Below are 21,422 nucleotides of genomic sequence, written 5' to 3'. Positions count from 1 at the left end.
TTGCTCTCTTTCCAATTCAATTTTCGGGTATTGCATAAGGTTAAATTTATCCCCCTTCTGAATTGGAACTACCCTTGATGAGCATTTATCTATATTGAATCTCTCTAGAATTTTATTAATATATGCTTTCTAAGACAACCCTAACAATCCTTGTGATCTATCACGGAATATTTCTATTCCTATCACATAAGTTGCCTCTCCCATATCTTTCATTTCAAAATTCTCAGAGAGATATTTCTTAGTTTCATGTAATAAACCAAGATCATTAGCAGCAAGTAGAATGTCATCAATATACAGGATTAGAAAAATAAATTTGCTCTCACTGACCTTCATATATATACACTGATCAACGGTGTTTTCCTGAAAGCCAAAAGATGTAATGGTATTATTAAACTTTAGATACCATTGGCGTGAGGCTTTCTTAAGTCCATATATTGATTTCTTTAATTTACACACCATGTGTTCCTTTCCTTCAACTGAAAAACCCTTAGGTTGATCCATATAGACTTCTTCCTCCAAATCCCCATTAAGAAAGGCAGTTTTTACGTCCATTTGATATAATTCCAAATCATAATGAGCCACTAAAGCCAAGATGATTCTAAGAGAATCTTTCTTAGAGACTGGTGAGAAAGTCTCTTTATAATCGATGCCGCCTTTCTGAGTAAAACTTTTGGCAACAAGTCTGGCTTTATGTCGTTCAATATTGCCTTTAGAGTCACGTTTGGTCTTAAAGACCCATTTACATCCAACTCTTTTATACCCTTCAAGCAATTCAACGAGATCCCAAACTTGATTTTGATCCATAGATTTTAACTCTTTTTTCATGGCATCTAACCATTTAGTAGAATCATCACATTCCATGGCTTGCTTAAATGAAACTGGATCGTTATCAATTCCTAAGTAAAATTTAGACTCTTGTAGATAAACCACATATTCATCAGAAATAACAGATTTTCTATCTCTTTGAGATCTCCTTAATGCCATTCCCTGTGATTCAACTGTTGCCGGTTCATCAAGGAGTGTTTGTTGTTCTTGACTGTTATTTGGTTGGATTGCAACTTGAGGAACAACAACTTTATCAGTCTTGGGCATAGGAACTTCCACCCTGACTTCTTGAATGCTGACATTATGCATTCTATCACTCCCACTAATTTCACCATTTTCAATGAACCTAGCATTTCCAGTTTCAACAATCCTAGTATTGTGATTAGGAAAATAAAATCTATACCCTTTGGACTTTTCTGGATATCCAATGAAATGACCACTGATAGTTCTAAAGTCCAATTTCTTTTCATGTGGATTGTAAACCCTTACTTCTGCTGGGCAACCCCAAACATCTAAGTGCCTTAAACTAGGTTTCCTACTCGTCCACAGTTCAAAAGGAGTTTTTGGAACTGCCTTACTAGGAACCCTATTAAGCAAATACATAGCAGTCTTTAATGTATACATCCACAATGATAAGGGTAAAGATAAGTGACTCGTCATACTCCTAACCATTTCCATTAGGGTACGATTACGCCTTTCAGAAACACCATTTTGTTGTGGTGTACCTAGTATTGTGTATTGAGCACAAATACCATGTCTTCCAAGGAATTTGGCAAACGGTCCTGGACATTGACTTGATTCATCAAATTTTCCATAATATTCACCACCTCTATCTGACCTTACAATTTTCACATTTTTATCTAATTACCTCTCAACCTCTTTAATATACACCTCAAGTGCATTGATAGATTGAGACTTATCATGCAATAGATAAAGATAACCATAACGTGAAAAATCATCAATAAAGGTGATAAAATATTTTTCTCCACCAAAAGATGGAGCATCAAAAGGCCCACAAATATCAGTGTGTATAATTTCAAGAAGCTGCATACTTCTTGTGGCTCCTTTCTTAGTGTGTTTTGTTTGTTTGCGTTTAATACAATCAATACACACTTCAAGATCAGTAAAATCTAAATATGGAAGAATTTCATGTTTTACTAATCTTTCCATCATTTCTTTAGATATATGACCCCAAACGTTTATGCCACAAGTTAGCTAAATTTTCATTAACTAAACTACGTTTAGTTCCAGCATTATGATGCAAGGTTATCAGAGTCTCAGCAAACACATTATCAAGTTTAAACTTGTAGAGACCATCACATAATATACCGGAACCAATAAAACTGTTATGTTTGAATAAACTAAAAGATCCAGAACCAAATTTAAAAGAAAAACCAACTATATCAAGTTTCTGTAATGAAACTAAGTTTCAAGTAAATGTAGGAACATAAAGAGTTTCTAATAAATCTAAGTAATGTCCGGTATCCAGAATCAAACGATAAGTGCCAACGCCTTCAATGGGAGCTTTACTTTTATTCCCCATGAACACGAAACTTTCATTTGGCCTTGTGGTTCGGATTGTAAGGAACCCCTGCATCATATTAGAAATATGAGTAGTGGAACCAGAATCAATCCACCAAGTATTATGTGGAACTTCAGTAAAGTTTGATTCATAACATACTAAAGCACAAGGCTTACATTTCTTTTCGAACCAAGCTTTACGTTTTAGGCAGTCTTTCTTCATATGTCCACTTTTCTTACAAAAGGGACACTTAACAGCCATAAGTTCTTTATGAGCGTCATTCGAAGAATCATTCAGGTTACGAGGACCTTTCTTCTTGCTCTTGCCACTTCTCTTCTTGAAATTGTTACCAGCTTCTTGATGCTTCAGAAAATGAACCGAATGAGCTCTTTGGTTCTTTAGCCTCGTCTCCTCTTGAATGAGCATACTGGTCAATTCATTGACGTTCCACTTATCTTTTATAGTGTTATAGTTCATTTGAAATGGCCCGTATTGCTCTAGAGGCAAGGAATTGAGAATAAATTGTACCAAGAAATATTCATCCACGGTCATTCCCAGGGTCTTTAATTGCGCTACTAAGGTGGTCATTTCCAGAATGTACTCATGCATGGTACGAGAACTGTAACACCCGAGAATAATTTTGAGGATAAAAAAAGATATTTGATAAAGGGCATAATTGGAATTTTGGGAAAAATAGGACTATAGGGCACACTAACACAGCTTTGGACGACCGAATTAATCAGAGGGAGTATCTCGGACCCTAGATAGCCAAGGAAAATGGTATAGTATCGACGATCAATTAAATTATGATTTTTAGTGATAAAAGAAATGAGATTGGGAACAGTTTTCGGTACAGCAAAAATACAGCTGCCAATTAGGTCGTCTTACCGAATTGCTGTAAACGACGTCCAAAAAGTCAACGGAGAGTGTCAAGTACTAGTATTCGATGTATAGAACAACCCTTAAGTGGTTTCAGGTTGAATCGAGTAGATTTAAGGTCAAATAAATCAATCGGGCCTAAGTGTAATTTTTTAAAATTGCCCGAGGAAGGTCTAAACGGAAATTTTTAAAAAGTTTCAAGGGAGAAATGAGAAATACTAATCTTAAGGGTCATAGTGAGAATGTTAGAAAGATCAGGGGCTTGAGGATAAGGACCAAAATGCAAAACAAAATTTCATGGGGGCCTGACTGTAATTTTCAGAAATTTCGCACGTACATGGCAGATTTGGCCGAGATTTTGGCCTGATTTTCCGGCGATTTGGGCAGCCTAGGGTCGTCAGGGAGTGGCCTAGGGTGGTCTAGGAAGCGTGGGGAAGAAGCCTTGGCCGGAGATCGGCCACGTGGGGGCGGATTTTGGCTATAAATAGCCAAGGGTTTCGGCCGAGAAGAAAGTAGCAAATCGAGCTCGTTTTCGAACGATTTTTGGAGCTTTGATAGAGGTCTTTTGGTCTCTGGGAGACAAGGATCATTTTGGGATCGATTTGAGGCGTTTTGGAGTAGTTTTGAGGAGGTTTCGAGTTCGGTCGAGGGTTTGAGGCGGTCCGCCTAGCCGGACCTGCAACCGGCCATTTGGGCCACTTTCCGGTGGCCTTTCGGCCTGATTTTGGTGGGGATAAGATCGACTTCTCAAGGGCTTCTGGGGGGTACCGGTTTCGAGGCGATCGGAGAAATTGCCGGCGACCGGCTAGAGGTAGAAGACGGTGGCACGTGACTGCCACGCGCCAGTTCAAACCAGTCAGCCACGCGCCCGCGCGTGAGGGCGTGTGAGGCTACAGGTAATTTCGAAATTTTTTTAATTTATTTTAAGAAAAATAAATTATGAATTATGATGCAAGAAAATTTGGAAAAATGTTGGAGAAAATGGTCATTTTGTAATTTTCAAAATAAATAAGGCTTATAAAAATAGGAAGAGGTATTAGAAAATCCTTAGGAAATTTTGGGAGTTAGGAATTATTTATTTATGAATTGTTAGGAAGAGAAATCGAGGACATGTGAAGGGTTTACTGTGAATGTTCATCCCTATGGCTTGGTTTATTATGGTTGTCCAAGCAATTATTTTCACATGCATTGAATTCCGTACGGTAAAATGCATACATTGAGATGTTGATTTTATGCATGTTATGATTTTTCGGCGTTGGCTTGTTTTGTGTCGTTCATGTGGGACGTGGGTTGGTAACTTGTGACGTAGCCCAGAGTGACAGCACTCGGGATGCGTACCTAGGATTAATGCTAGGTGACCCACTTAGGACGGGGCTGAGACGAACTTCACCCTACGGGACCCAAGTGGCGGGGCTGAGAGTGGACACCACCCTGGTTGTTGGCTCAAGTGGCGGGGTTGCGAGTGGACACCATCCCAGGTTCCTTTGAGCAATAGCATTAATGCTGAGGTGACGTCGATTCCGAGGATAGTGGTGATGTGACACCCTTGGGGCTAGGGTTGCGTTGGGTTTTGGAATGCTTTTGAGTTGGAGCGTAAAGCCTAACAATGACAATGGGGTGATTCCCGGGTTCGTATGCCGAGGTTGTCCCTCTTAAGCAGGACTGTTTTGCCAATGGGCCGAAGTGGTTGTGTCACCCTTAGAGAGATTGCATTTTCCCCGGTTAGGGTTAAGTGCTATGTGGGATTCTCTTAGGCTGGTGCATGTCGGGATTTATCGATTTTGTATATGATTTTTCATATCTACATAAAAATGTTTTTGAACTCTCACTTAGATGATTCAACATCTAATTTGGACTATGTCCCTGGAATATTCAAACGTTCCAGGTGAAAGCAGTGGTGCCAAGGGAAATAATATCATCGAGATGTAGCAGCTATGTTTAGTTTTCGTAGGTTTTGTCCATGATTACGATGTTCAGAGGTTATGTAATATTTTGATATTTTCATGTGAAACATCGATTTGGTTATTGTAAAGGAATTGTCAGTTATATATCATTGAGGTTTCGATCTTGCTTCCGCTGATGTGATTGTTGATACCTGTCTTAGTTATTATTAAATTTTGATATGCTAAGAAGGTATGATCGGGATTGATGGGAAATGATTATGATTAAGGTATATGTATTGAGAGACTTATGTTGTGTGTTCGATGTTGAAAAAAAAAAAATATTCCCGAAATCTCGAGTTAACACTTGTTGTGGGAAAACGGGACGTTACAAGAACCATCATATTTCATGGTGGTCAAAGAACTCATTAATGTACCTGCTAGAGACTTATCAGCAGTCTGGGAATACCCTTCCACGAACTTCATAAGTTTCTTAGCATTTTCAGTTTTGGGAAGCACTGACTTAATGTTGTTTGCAATAGTCATCCGCATAAACATAAGGCACAATCTGTTCGATCTCTCCCATACTTTATAGAATTCCCTCTGTTCATTAGTGCTTTTATGGGTGAGATCAGCGGGTTTCTCGGTTCTGAGTGCTAAATCAAGATTCAGAACACCTAAGTGAAACTGAACTTGTTCACTCCAATCAGAGCAATTTAATCCGTTGAAAAACAATACAGATGATGCTTGCGAATGCATTGAAACAGGCACAGATACTGCAAAAGAAATTTAAATACTCAACATTAATGCATAAAAAAAAAATTCACGTAATTTCAGATTCAGATATTAATCATAAGGCACATCATAGTTCTCCTTTGGGCGATACTAAGATGTACAAAATAAAACAATAATTGATAATTAAATATGCACCAATTAAATTTATTTGCTATCTTTGGATATGCAAAATAAAATTAACAAAACATAATAATTATCACATTTATGTTCGACAATTATAAGGACAAATAATTAACCTTTGGGTTAATCCCGAATAGCCTTATAATGCAAACTTCAATTTACCCATAAACAAATATCAAACAAAACTTTAATGTCATCAACTATAATATTTATGAGAAAATTGAAAATAATTTATAACTCAAAATTTATTTACTTTGAAAAATTTGGCCACTTTGGTGACTAACAAATTTTTCTTAATATAAATTTTAAGTCATAAATATTTATTTCATTTATTATATACACACACCATAATTGTATATATAAACAAATCCAATTATGGATTTATTAATTTATAATTTAAAATTTATTCAAAAATTTGGTCACTTTGGTGACTAGCAAATTTTTCTTTATATAAATTTCAAATTATAAATAATTTTATTTTCTTTATTATATATATATTCCATAATTATATATATATATATTAAACAGATCCGATTATGGGTCTGTTATTGGGTAGCGGATCTGGATAATGAATCCAAATCCGCGCAATAAGATGGGTTAGGCCTTAATGGGTTGAGCAACCCGATCCAAAATAATTGGATCTGACCCAGTGGGTGACCCAGCAGGCTTAATGGGTCACCTGTCTTCTTCTTCATTTTAGGCTAGGGTTTCTTTAACAGCCGTTGCCGCCACCTTCACATTCTTCTCTGTGCGCCGCCCTCATCGCCATCGATCCACACTATTCTTCCATTCTCCATCACGGTCGATTGTACTGTAATGGCCATGGCAAACCATTGAAGCATCGGTCATGGCGAAGCATCAATTGATGCCCATGCGACTATTATGGCGGAAGAAAATCGCGATTTGGAGAAACTCAAGCGTCTACCATCACCATGCCTTTCTTTTGCCCCTTCCATCGCTTAGTTCATCACTTTCGTTAATGGCGGCCTAAACATCCAACTGCTGGTGGAGAACAAGGATTGATGACCATGGCGTTGGAAGCTCTTCCGCCCATAGTTATGGCAAGCAGCAAGCTCTCACCGGCCACTGTTATGGCAAGAAGCTTGAATCAACGGCGATGATGAAGAAATCGCAGCCTTCGACCGATCGGTTAACACTTAATGCTAATCGATCTTCGCAAACATGGAGCAAGGCATCCCATAGCTGATGATCGATTGATCGGTCTCTGTTATGGCGAAAAAACACAGGGTCGCGGCTATGGCTATGCAAGCTCCGTCGCCCACAGTTATGGCGAGCAAAGATCGACGGCTCAAGATTGATGCCACTATTATGGCCAAGATCGATCGTTCTTCCTAGCCATGGCGGATAAGCTGTCGATTCGCGCATGATGAAGGAGAAGAAAACGATGACCATAGAGGAAACCATAAACCCACGGCCACCGACATCACATATTGCTTGCAACAAGGTAGATACTGAGCTTGCTGTTCTCCCCTTTTCCATTTATTTTTCACGCACAAATAATTTACGCAAAATACATGAAACATAACTCTAAGGGATGTTTGGTACGGGATAAATTTTTACATTCCTGGGAATATTAAATTGGGAATCTATATTCCCATGTTTGGTATAATTTTTTTTAAAAAAGAATCCTAGGAAAATAACATTCCCAAGATTTTTTTTTAATCAAATTTCCCATAAAAAAATTTCCATGGGGGGTTAGAAATCTTAGATTCTCATGGACAAGGAAAACTTTTTAACAAATAAAAAGACTAAAACACCCACCCTCTTATAACCCCCCTATATATATATATATCTATATTGTTTGCCCCCATTTACATTCTCCTTCTACCCTAATCGGCCACTATTATAATTTTCGTTTTTGTTGTTGCGGCGCTGCAACGTGGGCGAGACCCTGCAATTTTCCTTCAGCCTTTCCATCTCAACTGTCAGCCATTTATTCTTCATCGATTTGATCAGTGAGTCAAAGAATCAAAGATAGTGATAGTTAGATTTTATTCAATAGATATGATATATTCGTCCATCTAAGTTTAGCTTTGTTAATAGTGTAAGTTGTATATGATATATGATATATAATATATTCAATAGTTATGTTCTGTCCTATCTATTAAATTATTTGTTTAATTTTTTTAGATTTTATATTATTGTTGCATCCATATTGATCACCTGCAATGTTCTGTCTTATATATATATATATTACGTATTATATATGTACATATGTAATGCTGTGTTTTATATATATTTTTACATATTATGCATATACATATGTAATATTTTGTCTTATGATTTAGTATTTTTATTTATATTTATGAACAATATTTGTCGATGATGATGGTAATGTTTATTGTTTGAAATTTTGATTTGAGGGGGAGTATATTTGATAATATCTAGGGTGCAAATTAGATTGGTTCTGAATTGATATATTAGATAATTATTTATATACTAAATGAATTAAAAAGTTCTAAATGTGTTTTTTTTATTTTTTATGTTAGATTATGGCAACGTTGCACCATGGAAGGAAGCAAAGGCTCATCATTGTACTTATTATGCATTTGGAGTGTTCGAACCAATTGAATCTATTCTTGATGAATATATGTGCTTTGTTATTAGCTAATTTGGTAAGGAGGAGAACTAGGAAAATGGTAACATGGGATTTCCATAGTAGAGCTATGATAAGAAATGTCAATTTTAATATGATTGTTTATATCAATGATACATCTTGTATTGAAAATACAAGGATGGATAGGAGGTCTTTTTATGTATTGTGTGAGTTACTTAAAACTGTTGGGAGACTTGAACCAACTAGGCACATGTGTGTAGAAGAGCTTGTTGCAATTTTTCTACACATTTTGGCTCATGATGTTAAAAATAGAGTAATTAAAAGAAAATTCATGAGGTATGGTGAAACAATAAGTAGACAGTTCAACAAAGTTTTGCATGCAGTATTACGATGTCATACAATTTTACTCAAACAACCGGAGGCAGTCCCTGAAAATTTAACTGATGACCGATGGAAATGGTTCAAGGTAACATTAAAAATACATATATAAGTTTAGGTAATGTTAATTTAATAATCATGAAATAAAAACTAATGATTTTGTGATTTTTTTTATGAATTAACAAAATTGTCTAGGAGCTTTAGATGGAACATACATCAAGTTAAATGTCCTACAAGATGATAAGCCTAGATATCAGACTAGGAAAGATGATATAGCAACAAATTTGTTCGGAGTTTGTTCTCAAGATTTACAATTTATTTACATCTTGCCTGGTTGGGAGGGATCAGCCGCTGATTCTAGGGTACTCAGAGATGCTATATCTCGTAGGAATGGATTAAGGATTCCAAAAGGTACTTCAATTTATTTGTGGTAACCCCAAGTTTGTTTTAGTTAATTTTTTTTTAAATATTTATATGGTTTCTAAGTGTTGGTTACTATTTTTTAGGTTACTACTACTTATGTGATGCTGGTTACATGAATGGGGAAGGGTTTCTTACACCTTATAGAGGGCAAAGATATCATCTTAGTGAATGGAGACATGCGGCACAACCTGCAACACCACAGGAATTTTTTAATATGAAACACTCATCTGCTAGGAATGTCATAGAAAAATGTTTTGGGATGTTGAAGGGACGTTGGGGAATTTTAAGAGCTAAGTTATTTTATCCTATTAGAACACAATGCAGGATTATAACTGCATGTTGCTTGCTTCATAATCATATCAGAAGAGAGATGGCAGTTGACCCTTTAGAAGATCCTATATTTGACATGGAAGAAAATGGAGATATTCTGGAAGCTAATAGGATAACTCATGTAGAGACATCTGATGCTTGGACACATTGGAGGGATGAGCTTGCACAACAAATGTTTAACACTTGGAGGAGACGTGTTTGAAATATTTACAATTTCGTGTTTCATTTATGTTAATTTGTAATAATTGACAATTCTAAGTGGTTTATTAATTTTGTTGTAATGGTGACAATCCGATCTTTTATTTTCATTATGATGTAATAATATGTATTCATAATTTTTTTTTTTTTTGTTGATTTCGTTTGTTTTGCCTATGTTATATAATTGTTGTCTTTTTGTCTATGCATTTTTCTTTATATGTATTTAACTTTTTTCTCCTTCACTAGATGGCAAACAATAGTCAATCTACAATAAAACGTACTAACCATCAGTGGACATCAGAAGAGGATGCAATACTTGTTGAGTGTCTAGTTGAAGTTGGACCATCTTGGAAGGGCGACAATGGATTCAAGCCTGAATTTGCTACTCATTTGGAGAAAATGATGCTTGAGAAAATGCATGGTTGTATCTTGAAAGCTAACCCTCATATTGGGTCAAGAATTAAGCAATTAAAGAAGCATTATAATGCAATTTGTGAAATGATGGGGCCTAGGGGTCCTAGTGGATTTGGTTGAAATGATAAAGACAAATTGATTGTGGTTGAAAAATAAATATATAAAGAATGGATAAAGGTAAAATATAGCAATAGATTTGTATTTATTTCTTTCTCCTTTTTTTCATCAATATAGATTTATTCGTCAAATAATTTTTAAAAATAATTCTATTTTGCAGACACATCCTTCTGCTAAAGGGCTTTATAATAAGCCCTTCCTTTACTTTGATGTATTGGGTCCAATTTTTGGTAAGGATGTAGCTAATGGAGTTGATGCGGAGGATCCATCAGATGCTGTGGAAGCAATGGACAAAGAAGCTAATGTTACTGAAACTGAGTATGAAGAAGATGGACTTTTGGACTTTGTTGAGGAAACCAACAAATATCCACTAATGACAATAGTGCTAAAGAGGTTGGGGGATACGCTAGTGGGTCAAATTCTGTTAAAAAAGGTAAAAAGAGAGAGAGGCATGATGATTCAATAATTGAAATGGTATCTGAGACTATGGAGAGGCTTGGTCGTGTTTATGAGAGCACTAATGAGAATATTAAGGAGCTAACTTCCTGTTTTAAGCATGAATTTGAGGGAAGTAATAGGAGGATGTCAATTTTTGAAGAGCTTATGAAGATTGAAGGATTGACTGCTCAAGAGAGGGTTCGAGTTGGTATGACTATATGTAAGGATAGCAATATAACTGACTTTTTTTATGTAGGTGGATCCTGAGCACAAAAAGATGTTGGTGGCCCAAATATTAGCTGAAAATCCTGGTCTTTAAATTGATGTGAAGACTCTAGTACTTGGATTTTATTTTGGTTTGTGGATTTATGTGACTACTTATGTAGCAAACTTTTAATTGATATTAGCACATGTGAATGTTGAGGTACTTTGGTTTTTATTTTGTCATGTCATGATAGTTCTTTAAAATTTCCCTTATAAACTTGTTTGGGTTCTTGTAATGCAACATTTACTTCTTCTTATACAAACAATATTGTGTTCTAGAATAGAAAGAACTACCAAAGTAGTGAAGTAGAAGTAGACAACTATGTTGTTTTCGTTATTTCAATTATACTCACTACTTACATTTTCACATATATTGACCTTTATGTATCATAAGCTTTATTAGCAACAATAACTAAATATTTTGTATATAAAATTCTTTAAAAATAATTAAAGTAGATATTCATACAAATATATATATATTACGTATATATATTATACATAATGTGTAAAAAAATGACATTTTTTGACTTCCTAAAGAGGTTTTTTTAAGTGACTTAGAGGTTGTGGATCCCAATATTTTATATACTAGAAGAAATTTATCATTTTTAAACAAAAAAATCAAATAAGGCTAATTTTTGAAAATTAACAATGATTCCCAGGAATGTTGTATTTAAACCAAACATAGAAATGTAAGATTCCCAAAAAAAAATATCCAACATTCCTAGAAATGTTTAAAGTTAACCAAACATAGAATTACATAAATCCTAGGAATCAAAGATTCCCAAGAGTATTCTCCGGAATCATAAATCTCAGGAATTTAAAAATTTCTTTCATACCAAATGCCCCCTAAATGGAAAATACACGAATTTTATAACGCAGACTCTGATACCACGTGTAAGTTAAAATCATAATATTGCATGATGAACATAACATACAATTAATCATTAATGCCCATAATCGTAAAACTCATATAAATCACATAAATTGTAATTAAATGCGTACTTGAATCCATAATAGGAAATACCGTAATGAAAAATACCAGTTGAAGACGAAATGTCGGAATCTGGTTTCTTCCCCTTGACCTCAACCATAATGATGGAATAAATAACTGTAATGCTTTTGATTGTGTTGGGTAGGGAAAGGACCAGACCCCTATTTATAAGAGTAGAAGTAGTCTCCCATCAAGACTTTTAGGAGTTATCATTAACATCTTCTAAACCAAATAGAATTAGGATTGACTATTATCTTATTAAATCTTTATATTTATCTTATTAGATTAATACAATTATATCTGATAATGAACTTGATTATCTCATTAGATAAACACTATAATATCTGTTGAGATATTTACTTAATTATCATGTGAGTCACAAAATAATTCTTACATATATTACACCCTCGGCCTCAGGAACTCTTTTTCTTTGATCTTAATTTGTTAGCTCCCTTTATTTTAACAAAATATTTTTATACTAAAAATTATATTTCATTCTATGTTTTGTTATTATTTAATTATAAAACACTTTGGTAAAATGTGAGTTATAAGAATATTGGAGACGAAGTAAAAAATGAAAGTCAAACATGTGGGCCTTTAATTAAATCATTATTATAATTTATAAAACTGACTTCATTAAAAATTAAGAAATTAAAGTACAATTTTTTTGGGAAAGGAAATGCCACTTTCATTATTTTGATCATTTATTTGTACTATGAGATTTGTTCCCTAGTCACCTAGTGTGTAGGAAGACGCGTTAGATGCGAAAGGCGCATGAAATGCGGCGAATATAAGTCCGTAGACTGTCTTATTATTATATTTGTGAACGGCAGGACTCCCAGCTTCATAAATGAATTCCTATGTTTGTGCATCGATCCCTGCCAACAACCCATCCCTGTCATTTTAATGTATGTTGTTAATGCTAATAAATTCAAGGAAAATGCTATTGGTAGCCCAAGGGTACCAATAGCATGGTCCTAAATTCAAGACTGGTTGGTTGTGGGTTCTTAATTTGTTTCTTTATTCCTTATTCACGTACGCTTTGATTGAAATCTAACATTTGTACGAAAATTTAATGAAAATATTGAAGTGATATATATATATATGGTGATTTTTTTCAGAAAATAATCATTAGTCAAACCATGGAGTATTTGCATATTTCAAATTATTTGTTAATAATTATATTCTAAGATCCCATTAATTGTGATGATTGTGTTTTCAGAGATGATAATGGAGTTTCTCCATAAATCCCACCATTTCAAATTTGGTGATCATGAGAGAGTGGGAGAGGGATCGATGGAGACTCATTAAAGAGAAATGGAGAGAGAGAGAGAGGATAATATTTTGGTATTTAGAGAGAAGAGGTCATCGGACTTCCTAGCTAGTCAGAGCACTTGAGGGAATGAAAAAATTGTTATACTTGATCAATCACTTCAATAACATTTTATAGCAAATGACAATTTTCATTACTTGCAATATTCAAAGAAATACGGATAATTTATAAGATTTAAAGAAGTACGAACAGCTTACAATTGATTCCTTGCTATATCAAACGGATATTAAAATTAAAATTTGTCACACAATGAGTTGATCACAAGCCCATGGTTTGATTCAATATAAAGATTAATTCTTTCTTAGGATCCATCAACATTGGGGTGCGTGTGTGTGTGTGTATAGTTATATAAATATATGTGCTCTCCAACTAATTAATCAATGCATGTTCTATGGCCGGCTTAAGAGGCTGAAACCCATGTAGAAGACTGGCTTCCCATATTTTCTCGATGTTGAACAACATTTTGCCGCATTCATGCACATTCCACCCTTCCAAAGCATGCACTATTCCTGCAATTCGCCAGGCACTCATCACTTTTCTCGGCAGCCAATTCTGTGAAGAAAAAAAAAAGAACAAATGGTGAAAGCGTCTAATTATCAGCTTCAATTGTTTTTTATAAGTTTGTTATTATAGGCACCTCTAATTAAGAAATAAATTGGGAAGAGTGTCTCTTTACCTCGCAGGAGTCTACATTCTCGAGGTACTTGGGGGTGGCCATGGCCGGGGTATGGTGATAGAAGCAGTCATTTCGAATTTGTTTAGGAGGGAATTGTGAGAATGGAATGAGCAAAGTTCCCTTTGATGCCTTCAATTGTGCTTCTTCACTCAATCCATCTCCCACTAGCCATGTCTGTAGAAAATAGAAGTTCACAATGGGTACTCAAAAGTTTGAATTAATTTGGTATTTTTACCAAGCAAAAAAGAAAAGAATTAATCTGGTACTACGTACATTAACAATATTGAAATGGATTTCTAGGTAGGTTTGTGAGTCTATAGCCCAAAATATTATTGTTGAGGTCCAAAAAGAGCATCAGTTTTACCACAAAATTGAAGACTACATTCCAATTAAGAAAAAATAAAAGAAAATTGGATATGAACCAAAATAAATAAAGAAAGCCTTTGTTGGCAAATATATGACAGATTATTATGAAGATGTACTATAGATTTATGGGTACATAGATTTATGGGGGAAAGGAAACTTTACCTTTGGAAAATCAGTGTTAGCGAGTGCCAAGTTACTTGCAGCCTGTGTGTCAAGCGTTGCCTTAAGCTTCTTAAACTCGTCTTCATGCATGACGCATACCTGTTAGAGATTCAATGTGCATCAGTAGGAGAAGTAAATTCAAGAATCACATGCTCATGGTTATAAAAAAAACTCAGGATATATATAGGTCTAGAAAAATTTTCAGTAGTAGACATAGATTACCTGGATGTGTCTTTGGCACAAGGCCAAGGCAATGCAATAAGCAACCTTCGATAAACTGCCTCTAAGGAGTACTTGTTTTGTTCCTTTGGGAATGCTATTTAACACAACAGCAACTGCTAAGCTGCTTCCATCTACCACCTTCACTTTAAGCTGAGGGTTCCTCTGGATATAAAGCTCACCATTCTTGTTAAGTTCCTCTCCCTGCAAATCAACTCTTACGTTTCATGGAAAATCTAGACACATGGATAGGGATCCATTACTCTTACATTTTTGCTAATGTCACTTGCCTGATTCATGAGCCCTAGACTCAAAACTTTACTGCCTCTTTTCTCAGCTTCCAGTATAGCATCCTCAATCAAGCTATTAATAGACTTCTTTTGCCATTGCATGAAGTACTGCATATCAGCAAGAAAACAAACATATAATTATATAAATGCATACATAAGTTAAAATATTATTCATGCTGAAGATTACTATAAATAAACTGAAACTTTACTTGAATGTTGTACTTGGGTATGACCCAGGTTTGTAACTTGAGATTTCTGAAGACATTCCTCTCTCCCACAAAAGTGCGCCCATAAATCCAAGTTATTATCATAGACCAAATTGTCACTGGCCACATTACCCACAGGTACCACTTGGGAGTGTAAGGTCTAGAGGCTATGGAGGCAAAACCCAGCCTCAGATGGTAGATGGACTCTGGGGTTGTTAGATGGGTTAAATGCACAACATCTGCCATGTCCTCCCGTCTTTGGAGGGAGGCCTCGTACAAGGTACCCGTGGATTCGTCCGCAGTACCGTAGATGTAATCATACATGGGCATGAAAAGGGAGTAGTTAGTTCGAAATTGAGTGTGATGGAGCGAGTGAAACCTGTATAATCCACGTACGAATTAGCCTCACATATATAATTTAGTTTATGAGTTTTCTGCATAAAAGATTTACATAAATATTATTTTATAAGTTCTCCTACATGTGTACCCCAAATAGTTAAACAAGTAAAGTGACTAGGGTTTGAGAGACTCACGAAGGCGTGTACATAAGGTACTTAAGAGGAGGGATGATGAAGAAAAGTCTCTTGGGAATGAGCTCGAAGTTGCAGTGACCCATGTTGTTCATGAAGTCAATGTAAGTAAGATATCCAGCATATGCAACTAAGGATGCCGTCCCAGTGAGCGCCATAGTTAGCATTGGTATAGCAAAGAGCATAAAGTATGCTATGTGTTCAGCAAAAGGATGAATCACAGCTGCATATAATATATATCAATCTAGCTCATTAGACTTTAATCACATAAAGGCACCACTTCTGATGATCATCTATTACAAGAGAGTAATGCTATTCGGCCCATTACAAGAACCGCGTACTCCTATGGAGACAGACTTAATGGTCTGGGTACGTATTAAATTTCAAGATCATCATAAACGCATTGCCAGCCGTTGCCAACTTCTTGCTAATACGTATATCATAAGTACGTGCACTTCAAATTTGAGGGTTGGACAAAAGCCGATGCCGGATAATAGAGAAAAGAAAAGTATAATGCTTGAAATGGACAATATATGAAGTCTAAGAATATTAATCTTACATGAAATGGGCTCGGTGACAATGGAGGAATGGTGGTGGGAATGGTAGCGAGAGTAGAGGTAGTGGTGGTGCAGTGCCCTGTGTAACCAGTAGTAAAGAAACTCCACAGGCCCGGTATGAAGCAACATGGTGATGATAACACCATCTGTTCTCCACAAGGGCAGGTGAGAAGCCCCCCTAAGCATCATGTTACCTAGGTAGAACAGTATTCCATTGAACAATATCTGGTCATCCCTGCCAATAAACCCAACCATTAATGTTCCTTGCCTAGCACATTGCTAATATATGTAACAAGTATTCAGTAAACTCATCCATCTAATACTAATGTGTGCACGTATGAGAATTGCATAGCACATGCTAATAAAAATTCCATTTCTACAATTCTGCTCAACTCAAAACCCTTGCTTAAGTTAGCTTTTACATCTGAAGTCGATGTTCATTGGCAATCTAAGATTAAATCTATCCTTGCACCAAGATTAGTAAGTTATATAAGCTTCATCATACATATATAGAACATGTATCTAATAAGATAATTAGCATATAACACTACCATATTTAATACGATTTTTAGTATATGCTTCATTTTTCAATTTCATCATGCATCTAAAAGAAATATGATCGAACGTAGCACTAAAACTAATTAGGTCAAACCTGCTTCCCGGGGCTTGACAAGTTATATGCATAAGGAAAAGCAAATCTAGCTAGCTGGCAAATTACTGCTCAACTGGTTCAACCGTTCATTTGATTGTGACCAAGATATTGAGAAATGAGTTGGAGACAGGAGTAGGATGAAACCCAAAAATGAATCCAGATCGAAGAATCCAGAGTCACAAGGAAAACCAAACAACTTCAATTAGTTTTTTCACAGTAATTAAATATAATATTTCATGCTGCAACGAAACACAGTAATTAATAATACATTGTCAATTAATAATATAATTATCTCAATAAGTGTTTCTGCAGAACGACCCATCGATCAACATCATATATACTAGTGTGCTTCAAGATTGATCGATACCACATATATATGTTAACAACATTTGTAAAAATATCTTTTCGGTTCTTAATTATATAGTAATTTTTTAATCTATATATGTTCTCAATTTGTTTGGGCAATTCATTATGCTATATTATCTCGTCATTGCTACACCATGTTAGATGATTGATCTATTTATATTGCTGCATTGAGAATATATATACAAAAACATAATCATTTTTAATATTACATACATATAGAAATACAATACTTAATTTAGATATAATTAATCTCTATAACATGTAGAACAACTATCAATAAGCTATAAACTTACCATACATTCAAGCTAACATGTCTTTTTGGAGGATACTGTGGATGACATATATGTTCACACATAGATATATTTACGAATATGTCTACATGTATCAATTCTATTATTTAAGCATATAAATACGCAATTTTTATTTTCTATTTTGAAATTTTTGTCAAACTTTGAAATCAATTAGACAATTACAGGGTTAATTACATCAAGAATCACTCAACTGTATTCTGTTACTATTTAGTCACTGAACTTTAAAATATTATCTATAAGTCACTTATATTTCAAATCTATTACTATTTAATCATTAAATTTTAAAATATTACTTGTTAGTTACTAATATTTCAAAACTATTTCTCATCCATCATTGGTAAACTTAAAGTTTAGTGACTAACAAGTGACGGGTGAGAAATAATTTTGAAATATTAATGACTAATAAGTAATATTTTAAAGTTCAGTAACTAAATAGTGACAGTTTTGAAATAATAGTGACTAACAAATAACATTTCAAAATTCAGTGATCAAACAATAATAGAATGTAAAATTGAATGATTATTGGTGTAATTAACCCGACAATTACATCCAAACTCATTTTTAAACAAATATGGCCTAAAAAAGTTAAAAATTAGACTTCAATTGTCAAAAGTGCTTTTTAATTTACACGTGTAATACCATATACACCACTAATATATAAAGTTCATATATATATATATATATATAGAGAGAGAGAGAGAGAGAGAGAGAGACCAGTTGGATTCTCTATCAACTTGGTGGAATTCAATGGGCTTATGCAGAATCCTGTTGGAGCCTTTGGCAGTGCGATGGCGAGAGAGGGTGATCCATATCTGGTTGTGAAGCATTCTTGACAAGAGCAAAGGGAATATGACAAAATTGGTCAAATCCCTCTCATGATCCTTCTTCACCATCATGTATGAATACATGCTCTGAGCCACCCATGGTGCCAAAACCATATACTTCACATATATATCCAACCAAAAAACCAAAAAAAAAAAACTGGTTCAGATGGATAGCAGAACATAAATGTATACGTATAAATGCATATAATTAACTTGATGTGTATATATATATATGCATAATGCATGAAACATATATATATAGATATAGATGGAGAGGAATACCTTGAAACTACCAAGATGTTTCCATGGCCAGTCTGTGAGAATTCCAGGTTTAGAAGCCATAACTTCTCTACTCTCCCTTCCCTTTCTTCTATTGATACCAAACCAAGTTAGAGGGAACGACGATATATATAGACTGAGAACTCTTATCCAGCTGTCATGAGCTCGCTCTTACACTTTCCTCCCTACTAAAAAAATAAAATAAAATAAAATATAAAAAATATTTTTCATTATATTTATTAAATTTATTTAAAAATAAATCATGTAACTCCTTATATTAGATTTTTTAAATAAATTTATCCCTCTTCCTTCGAATAAGTTATTTTGAATATAAATTATCTTGATTCAATTTTATTTTAATCATTTTGACAAAAGTTATCCAAATAAGATGAAATCATTATTTGACTCAGTTTATAAACCTGAAATTGTACTAAAAGTAAATCCGTTGATGTTTATGAAAGTACAGTTAAAACCATTAAATCTCTTAAAAGTTTAAAATTTTGGGACACTTAATTTACTTGTAGTTTTATTTTTGATTGAGAACTTGCTTTGAAATCATTTTTTGCCAAAAAAATTAGATTTACATGTTAAAAAAAGGAAATGATCACAATACACAATTCTATCATTACAAATTAATTAAGAATAAAAATAACAAACTTTCACTTAATTAGTCAAAAAAAGTGGCCCTAATTAATAATTTGTGAGGAAAAAGAGATACAAAAGTGAAAAAATGTAACCACTAACCGTACCTAATCCCTACCTTTTATCTCAAAGAAATGCAAAAGCCAAATATCGATCCTAACCTACTCGAAATGTAATATATTCTTTGCTCATAGAAGTAAATTAGTCTCTAATTTATTTTTAAATCGTGAAAGTAATGTGATTTTCAAGAAATTGAATTTTTGATTGAATTGTTTTGTTTTTTAGTAATAAATATATTTTTATTGAATTAACACAATTCTTTGGATTTTTTTATTTTTTTCCCTTAGTAAATGTGGTTTTTTTTTATTAAATTTTCAAAATTTATATTTATGTTTTTTAATTTCAAAAGTTGGAAACTACTTTGCTTCTTGACAATGCTAAAAATTGCTATAAACTACTTCACAAGGATAAATTGTGTTTTTAAGCAATCATAATATTTAAAAACCAATTTTGTATTTACCTTAAGTGCTCATCTATTGTTTCTATTATTTTTCAATCATTTTTAAAATTTTTGAAAGCAAGGACAATCAATCAAATAATGCTAATTTTTATTTTTATTTTCAAAATAATAATGTTAAAAACAAAAAGTTAACCAAACAAGCTCAAAGAATTTTTTAATGAAAAAAGGAATAAAAACAAAATAACTTAATTTTATATGACTACATTTTTTCCCTTTTTTCCCGATATTTCTCTATCAAACTATCTATCATTTGGCGCCATTTTCCTCCACTTAGATAGCATTTGTTAAAATGAGTAAACTAAGATTGCATCAAAATAATTTATCTATAAAATCCAAGATAACTTATCTGAAAGGGAGAATAAATAAATTTATCTAAAAAATTCAAAATAAATTTAACAAATACAATAGAAAATATTTTTATCTGAAATACTTTTCATATCTTACTTTTTTTCGATCTATGTTTTAATTAATAAATATGATCTTAACGGAAGTTTTGTATTTTCATTGTCAATTGATTTGTGATAATAGAATTTTGTGTAAATATTTAAAATGATTTGGGACATTATGGTCATTTTCTATCCTGATATTTTTATTTGTGCTAGTAAATGCCACCACCTTTCAAGTTTCAATAATACAATACGGGTAACAATGTCAGACCAATCCATCAGTCTACAAAGTCTGATGGATTCAGTTGCTACATTTATGGTTATTCTATATATATATATATATATACATGTACGTATGATTTCGTCTAAGAAGCCTTAGAGAACAGAAGAGTAGGAGTGAATTAGCTGAAATTAGCTGAAGCCTGAAGAGTCCAATGGCAGGCCAGGCCAGATATGCCGCCCGACTAATGCCTACGCTTCTGCACTTGTGACTCTCAACTGTATTCCTATGATAAGGCCGGAGCTATGCCGCCCAATTAATGCTTACTCTGCTGCCTTTGCATTTATGACTCTCAACTGCATTCCTAGGATATTAATTTTGAATATCGACTATGCGATAGGTATTTCATAAGTTACGTCTTGAACTATATAATGCATCATAAATGATAAAATTATCATTCGTATCTTATCGTCTCGCACCGCTTCACCGTCTTAGGTAAGAGGTATTTTAGTCATGCGTCTCACCGCTTCTGTGAGAGATATTTTAGACATTTTACTTAAGGTATAAATCATAATGTACCAATAGCATTTTTCTTTGAATATTTAATAAATTAAAGATTACGTGTTATTTTTTAATTGGTTTAAATATTAAAATTAAACCAAAATTTATTAATCTCTAAAGTAGTGTTTGTTAATCAAGATATAAGATGAAAATATCAGATATGTAAAATA

General features: G+C 33.9%; 1 protein-coding gene across 1 annotated transcript; it reads right to left on the bottom strand.

The window, feature by feature from the left end:
- Positions 1 to 13,648: 13,648 nt before the first annotated feature.
- On the bottom strand, positions 13,649 to 19,009 carry LOC127802316 (very-long-chain aldehyde decarbonylase CER1-like). The gene is made up of 10 exons (XM_052338050.1): positions 18,927 to 19,009; positions 18,535 to 18,761; positions 16,494 to 16,726; positions 15,938 to 16,157; positions 15,408 to 15,783; positions 15,195 to 15,306; positions 14,912 to 15,108; positions 14,690 to 14,788; positions 14,162 to 14,335; positions 13,649 to 14,037 (listed from the first exon to the last, which is right to left on the bottom strand). Exons 1-10 carry the CDS (start codon positions 18,984 to 18,986, stop codon positions 13,855 to 13,857), a joined length of 1,881 nt encoding a protein of 626 aa, XP_052194010.1. The 5' UTR covers positions 18,987 to 19,009; the 3' UTR covers positions 13,649 to 13,854.
- Positions 19,010 to 21,422: the final 2,413 nt, after the last annotated feature.

This window comes from Diospyros lotus, chromosome 5 (assembly GCF_014633365.1).
Source record: "Diospyros lotus cultivar Yz01 chromosome 5, ASM1463336v1, whole genome shotgun sequence".
Classification (NCBI taxonomy): Eukaryota; Viridiplantae; Streptophyta; class Magnoliopsida; order Ericales; family Ebenaceae; genus Diospyros; species Diospyros lotus.
This window is presented reverse-complemented; position numbering and strand designations above follow the sequence as displayed.